Raw genomic sequence first — 7,831 nt, forward strand, 5'->3', positions numbered from 1 at the left:
AGTTGAAACCCAGCCAGAACTCTGATGGGGCAGGACTGGCTGGGGCATCATAAGGAAAACCACTTCCTGGCCACACTCAGCAGAGCAGCTCCCCATCCTGCTCCTCTGCCCCTGAAAAAGCAACTCAAACCTGACCTCTGAAATCAGAGCATCCTGTGGGAGCTGCTGGCCTGGCCCAGCCACCCAGCTGGAGGAGGCAGCCAAGCCCCAGCCCAGTGAGGCTGCACCTGAGCCAGGCCCTGCAGCGAGCAGCCCGAGCCTCTCAGCAGGAGCAGCAGGCTGGTGTGGGAGGGCTGCGGCGTGTGTGGCACCATGGGTGCACAGCCACGGTGCTCATGCATGGTGACCCCCACATTAAGCCCCACTACAGCCACGTTTCTCTGCTGCATGTCCCAGCCACGGGCAGGGCTCCCCGCTGCTGCAAGAGCAGGAAGGCATCCATCACCAGCTGTAGCAGCATGCAGAGCCCTGAAGCAGCAGAGAGGAGGGATGCTCAGAGCAAATCAGGTCCCAGAGCAATCCCAGAGCCATCATCGGGGGGAATCATTTGGCTCCCCAGGTACTGGCACCTCCACCCCCATTGGGAGAGGGAAGGGCTCCACTCTTACACGTGTCTCCAGCATGGGGAGCTCACACATGTACACAGAAACACAACTCGATTACCCCCCTCACCCTATGGAAGACATGGCAGCCCTCGCACCAGGAGCCCCACGCTTCAACTCCCTGTGCACAGAGAGCCTCCTGCCCCCCACCATCACTGAGCATCCCCCAGCCATACCCGAGCCCACCTGCTCTTAGACAGCCCTGTTTGTTTGCCCAAGGTATTTGCAGCCGGGGGCACCTGCTTTGATACCATCAGCTCCACGAAGGAAGCTGCTCACCTAGCGTGACCCCTGTAATCCCATCCTTCCCCATTAAGTGCTGTGTGTGAGCGCATCCCCCCTCCCAGCCTCCTGACATTTCAGCATTCATCTCCCTCTCCCCAGGCTGAGCACATCAAGGCTGTGACATTGCTGGGGATTTGGAGGCAAACCTCCCCAAGTCACTTAGAAAGGGGCTTGGCAGTACCAACATCCCCCAGCCCCTGCACTGCTCCCTCTGGGTTTGGGGCATTCACTTCCCCTGGCGTTGCCCTACAGCAGCACTGGGGACCAGCCAGCACTCATGACAAAGTCTTGAGCTGAACTGGTCCTATACTGGGGTGTGCAAGCTTTGTCTCCTCAAGCCTCCTGCCACCATCCTCATGTCCCCCATGGTGCCACCTTTGTCCCCTGCCAGGACAGTCCTGCCTGCCTCTGTTCCAGCTACCTAGACACCATGAAGGACACCAGCAGCCTGAAATAATCTCCTTTTACCGTTGAAGAGGCCAAATACTCCTTCTCATCAGCCAGCACATCTTCTTCTACCCTATGTCAGGCAACAGTACCACCCTTCCAGGACCAAGCTGTGCCCACTCCCTCACTCATCACTCCTCACCAGGCTTGGTACCAGCTGCCTCCCCCAGTCCTCCCTTCCAAGAGCGCCTTGTTAAAAATGGTCTGCTGGCTCTTGTTTCCCTGGAGTCAAGCTGAAATTCCACGGAGCACAAGCACAGTCAAGGTCTGGCAGACAGATTATCCCTGACCCCTTCCAGGTGCACATAGCCAGGGAAATCTGCGAGGTGATGGGGTGCCAGCCCTGGCAGGGGCTGGGCACCTTCCTAGCGCTGTCCCAGCCATAGCTCCATCCACAGCCCACATCCTTTCCTGTACCATCAGCACAGGCCACTGGTGCGCTGTGCCCACCAACACCTCTCAAACATCCCCAGCCCCCAGGGAAGCTGCTACGGCATCCTTTCACCCAGCTCAGCTGCAGGAATGTCCCGCTTCTTACGAACTTCCCAGGGCAACGGGATTTGCCGAGAGATCTGACCGCGCCTGTGGGCACAGGCACGGAGCGCCAGCCGCGGGCACACGGGACGGCGGGGGAACCGCACCTCCCCGGGGACAGACCCCTGCCAGCCGCACCCCCCTCTCGCAGGGATAGGAGGAGCAGCAGAGCGGGGTACCCTTCGCATCCCGGGGTGTGCCCGGGGAGGGCGGCCATACGCCGGGCGAGCCCCCCGCGGGCCGGGCGGTCGGGGCGGGAGCTGGAGCGGCCGGGTTCCCGGTGCCCCGGGAGCGGGGCCGCAGAGCCCGCCTGCCCCCTGGCGGTGCCGCTCCGGGCCCCGCCGCCTCCCCAGCCCCCGGCATCCTCCCCCCGCGCTGCTGCGGGGGCCATGCGCGAAACACGGGGCTCAGCTCCCCCGAGCCGGCTTTCTCCGCTGGTGCCCCCCAGGCAGCTGAGGTCGCGTGCCCCGGGGTCGGGATGCATGCGGTCTTGGAGCCGTGGAATGTTTTGGGTTGGAAGGGACTTTTAAAAGCTATCTAGTCTAACCCCTCTGCCATGGACAGGGGCATCTTCAACTAGATCAGAGCCCTGTTCAACCTGATCTTGAATGTTTTCGGGGATGGGGCATCTACCGCCTCTCTGGGCAACCTGTGCCAGTGTTTCACCACCCTCATTGAAAAAAGCCTTTCTTCCTTATATTCTATTTAAATCAACCCTTTCAGTTTAAAATTATTAGTCCTTGTCCTACCACAACAGGCCCTGCTGAAAAGTCTGTCCCCATCTTTCTTATAAGCTCCCTTAAAGTACTGAAATGCCACAGAAAGATCTCCCCAGAGCCAACTCCTCTTCAGTCCTTTCCCCTTTGCTGCAAGGTGCTTTGAAGCCTCATTCTGAGAGCTAAGTAAGGGCTGTTTGGGGCCAGAAGGAAACAGTGGGTAGGTGGAAAGGAGCTGCACAGGTCCCAGAGAGAAATATGATCTAGAAAGGAGCCTGAGCTGAGGATCCACCCTGGATTTCCTACATGGGTCCAGGCAACTGAGAAACTCATTGTCCGAGGGCATCAAATGAGCCAGCATGACAGAACAGCCCATGGTGCTTCTCAGGGACAACATCCAGTGTCTCAGACAAGGAGGATTGGGACAGGCATCAGCATATGGGCCAAGAATACAAGACCGGTTGCAGAGAAACTGCCAGTGAAATATTTAAGGGCAGAACCAGCCACCACGGGTGAGAAATGCCACCTGGCTAAAGTGCAGAAAGGATCAAGCCCTCTCTGGGTACCCAGGCATGGGGGGGACACAACCTCTCAGCAAAGGTCACAGCTCAAACTTGCCCCACTGAAGCGTGCATGGGAAGAACCTGCCAGCCAGCAGTGACCTTTCTTCAGACCTGATGCCTGAGAGACCTTTATTGAGTGTAAGAACAGTTCTTTACAATGCAGATTGACCCAGAACCTCCCCCCAAATGAGACAGGCTGTGAGCTCCCACCCCACCGTAACTGCAGTCAAGAACAGAGCCTGGGCCCCAGTTTCACACTTCCACGTGTATAAAACACAACAAACTGTGAGCAAGCAAAAGCAAACACATTGGAATCAGTGAAAGTGCCTGGCTTTACATCCATCTGCTGGGGAAGGGGCCAGGACTGGGTATTTCACAGCCAGGGAAAGGGGGTGCAGAGAGCAGAGGTCCAGGGCAGCAAAAAGGCACAGGGCAAGGATCACCTCCTCCACCTCCAACTCCCAGAAAAGGGATGGGGGAGAGGGGATATACCAGCAGCATCCATCCAGTTTTGGGATAACCCTCCCAAGGATGTGTGAAAGGAGACACCCCGGTGCTGGGAGCAGCCCCTGCTCCCCAAAAAGTTACAACAGCATAAAAAGAAAAAGCAGCAAATGTTGAGGTCCTGGCAAGAGGTGTCCAAGGTAAAAACCATCCAGGGAGAGAAGTCCCAGTGAATACCTAGGGGAAAGAATCAGATTGAGACCAGCAGACTCCAGCAGCACGTTCCACTCACACTTGCCACACCGGTACCACAGCCACCCAGATCCTTCCTCCAAGGCTGCCCAGCCCCTCACCTTGCCTGGAGACAAGTTACTGCTTCCTCCTCCTACTTCTTGGCTGGCATAATAGGAGGAAGCTCCTCCTCATCCTCCTCAGACAAGTCATCATCCTCATCCAAGGAAGCATCTTCCCTGTGCACTGGGACACACAAGTAACTGTTATTCAGCAATTAATGTGTGTGCAAATACAACTGGCACCCAAGACACCCCAAGAGCAGAACAGCCCAAGGAGCACTGAAGCAGCTTTCACAGCAGCTAACAGTGGGAAATAAGCAGCATCCCAGTTGGAGGGAGGTCCCAGAAGGGAATGGTGACAGCCAGACATGGAAGAAGGGGACAGTTTGAGACATCCAGACCCCTTTTCCCATACAAGGCTTTAGGGCAGGGAAGGAATCCCTGCACTGAGATGGCCCCTTGGGACAAAGGAGGGACAGAGAATGCATGCCAAGTAGCACCCAGGGCATCTCCCAGCAGCTCCCTGGCAGTTGTTGACACTGGAGCCCCTTCATAGCCCTCACTCCTCCCAAGCTTTTTCCCACCCTTCAGTCCTTACTGATCCTGTGCCAGCCGGCGAGGTGCACTGGGCCAGAGCCCGCTGCCAGGCGAAAGGTCACTGGAGGCTGCAGCTTGAAGTTGTCCAGACTCAGCTGCAAAGAGCAGAGATGGAGCTGAGTTAGGGGCAGAAGCAAAAAGCAGAATATCCTGTAGTTCCCAGCACCTGGCCCAGTAAAACATGTCCACCTGAGGGCACCTTCAGCCAGGCCAAGGGTATTCAGGGCATTTGCCTGTGAGCCGCGGATCCTAGATCAGCATACACAAACATCCAGAGCTGTCCTGTTCCCTGCAGCCATCCACCCCCGAGTCTTTAAATCAGCCTCTTACCAAGGGCTGGCATGACAGCTTCAGATTTGCCACAGGCACAGCGATCTCTTTGTTCTCATGGTTTCGCCCAATGACTTCCACCACATTGCACTCATCCTTGGCACCATCTGTGAGGCAGACCTGGGTGGGAGTGGAGATTGTGAGCAACTGCTCTCCTAAGGGACACGTCAGGGACAGCTGGAGCTCTCCACGGGACAAGTAACCCACAACAATGCTACCAGCCCAGATGTCATGCAAGGTGTGAGGATGCTGCTCCACAAAACAGGGAGAGCACTGAAGCACCCCGTAGCAATTGTCCCCCGACTGCCTCAGAGGGGGCTCTGTGCCTTTCCCAGCTGTGACAGCTGTTTTTGCAGTTACCTCAAGGGAGGCACCTGGGCTGCATTTTTGCTGATCTGATCCACGCTGGCAGGTTCTGTGCTCCCAGGATAGAAAACAATCCAAGTGAGAGCCAGGAATGAAGCCCTGCACCTATGTGGGCTTGGGGAGCAACAAGCCAGAGACCCAGCTGGTGTGAGGCTCCAACAAGGTCAAATTCAAGGCAAAAATATTTTTCTTCACCACCTGCCTGGAGCATCCCCCTATTCAGCAGTCCTCTGCACCACAGTCTTTGCACAAGCACCTCTGCATGATGGATAAACGTGACCACTCTATGACCTGCCCTGAGAGCAGCCAGTCCTGGGGCCTCAGTCACCCAGGGAGTTCCCTGATCCAGTCCAGCCAAGAAAGGAGGATGAGCCTGGAAAGGGGGCTTAAGGATATGGGTGACTACAGGAGAGAACAAGCACAGTTAATTAACATTTCTCTTACCACAGACAGCGCCAAAATGTGGTCAGAGTCATCTTCTTCATCCACCTGAAATGTATAGGATTTGGTACTGGCAGTCAGCTCACAGCCTAGAAGGAGCAGATCAAAAACCTGTAGCAGGCATTACACAACACCATGCACCACGGGCAAAGTGTTCTGAGGGGGAGCCCTGGCCAAGCATGCACATGGCATCCCTAAACCTCTTTATTTTCTCATGTGAGGAGCAGCATCAGGCCAGGGCACCCTGGGCTCCAGGGCCCCAGAAAACTACGCATCTGCCTCTGCGCCATGCAGGGACAAAACCTGGTGTCCCCCAAGCGGGCTGCCACAAAGCAATGACCACAGGCACCCAAGGTTCCCAAGCACTGGCAGGGCGAGGCGCTTCCCCTCCAGAGAGCAGAACAGTCAGGGCACACCACTGTGGGAAACAGGCGGGAGCAGACAAAACAGGGACTCTGCTCATTGCACCACCAGTACAACTTTTTCTTGGATGGGAGTCTGGAAGCAGAAACAGACACAGAGTGCAAGACCTGAATGATAAGGCACAACCCAAGGGGAGGATGCCAGGCCAAGCTACAGGGAGCTGGAGTCCCGCAAGAGAAGTTTTGAGACATACTTTATTACGCACTTCTTCAGACAGTTACAAAAACAAGGGAGATGCATAACTATGTCCTTAGCTCTTAGGATCAGGATTCAGCCAACCAAACAGAGGGACGAAACTGCCCTGGGTGAATTTAGTTATTGCAGGATGATTCACCAATGTGAGGCTGATTGGAAAAACACACAGCTAAGCCCTGCATACCAGTGCCGGCATTTGCAAGGGAGAGGAATCGGCCTTCACGAACGCAGCCCAGGGCAGGTCCTCTTTCTGCCCATGCTTATGTATTCAACTCACCGAGGGGAGGACCAAACCCCAGGTGCATGAAAGGCCTGGGGAGCTGCAGCTCCGCTCTTCCCCCCGCGCAGCGTGCGCTGAGCCGCGGGGCCCGGCCCGGGCTGGGCGCTGCCCGCACAGCCTCGGTGAGCAGCGCAGGGCCGCGTGTGGCGAGGCTTCCACGGCCCGGCCGAAACCCCTCCCAGAGAGGAGGGACGCGGCTCCGCCGCCCCGCGACAGGCGCCCACGAAACGCTGACGTGAGAGCGCGGGGGATGAACCGGAGGAGCGGGAGAGGCCGGCGAGAGCTGGGGCTGCCAACCCACCGCCCCGGTATTCCCAGCCCTCTAAAGCCACCAGAACACCAAGACCCCACGCGGCTCCCCCCAAACCGCCCCGGGGCCCCCAGCATGTGCCCGTTCCCTCCCAAGCCCGGTCACACACGTGTCTCTCCGCACCGCCCTCCCCCCCGGCACGTTAAAGCCCTCCACGTGTCTCTTCAGACCCACGTGTCTCTCTTGCCTCCTTCCCCCCACGATGTGTCTGCTGCCCCCAGCTCTCTCTCTGACCGACCCCCCGGCCCTATTTCCCTCACACGTGTTCCCCCCCCCACCCACACGTGTCTTTCCAGCCTCCACGCCGTCCCCATTACTCACCAAAGTCTCTTTCTGCCCCATCTCTCTCCTGCCCCCTATTTATTGCCCCAACGTGTCTCTCCTGCCCCCCAGTTCTCTCTTACCCTCCTACGTCTCTCTCTCTCGTCCCCCCACTCCCCGCCCCGTGAGTCACCTCCCCAATTCATCTATGCCCCCCCACGTGTCTCTCCCTCCCCCTTGCCCCTGCCCCCGCTCCCCTGGCCCGGGGCCGCTCACCGAAGAGGACGCTGCCGGGGCAGGCGGGCCCGTGCGGCTCCATGAGGCAGCGGCGCTGGGAGCGGGTCTGGGAGCGGAGCGGGGCGGGCCGTGCCGTGCTGTGCCGTGCCGAGCCGCCCCGCCCCGCGCCCGCCCCCGGGGGCCGAACCAAAGGGTCCTGCGGCAGCGCCCCGCAGCCTTTAACTCGGGCATTTCCTGCCCATCCTGGGCCTTCAGCATTTAGTGACCCCAGCGCCGGCTGTGGAAACGCCACACCGGAAAAACGGCCCTTACTACGGGCTGCTGCTCACCTATCGCCCTTCTCCTGGGCACCATCCCGGCCCACGGCAGCAGCCGTCCCAGCACTGGGGAGGAGATACAGGGCACCTACAGAGCCAGGAGGCTGAGGGCATAAAGAGGGGGGGGACAGGAGGGTGACAAGGACAGAGGGAGGGCCACAACGGGAGGGACCTGTTCATCTCTATCCCT

At 58.3% G+C, this 7,831-nt stretch overlaps 1 protein-coding gene across 1 annotated transcript; it reads right to left on the minus strand.

Moving 5' to 3' along the window:
• Positions 1-3,242: 3,242 nt before the first annotated feature.
• On the minus strand, positions 3,243-7,597 carry NPM3 (nucleophosmin/nucleoplasmin 3). The gene is given in 7 exon segments (XM_032116954.1): positions 3,243-3,828; positions 3,945-4,068; positions 4,483-4,576; positions 4,812-4,931; positions 5,622-5,707; positions 7,364-7,439; positions 7,442-7,597. Coding segments are annotated over 6 exon segments (609 nt in total). The 5' UTR covers positions 7,583-7,597; the 3' UTR covers positions 3,243-3,828; positions 3,945-3,976.
• Between the last annotated feature and the right edge of the window lie 234 nt (positions 7,598-7,831).

This window comes from Corvus moneduloides, chromosome 8, assembly GCF_009650955.1.
Source record: "Corvus moneduloides isolate bCorMon1 chromosome 8, bCorMon1.pri, whole genome shotgun sequence".
NCBI lineage: Eukaryota > Metazoa > Chordata > Aves > Passeriformes > Corvidae > Corvus > Corvus moneduloides.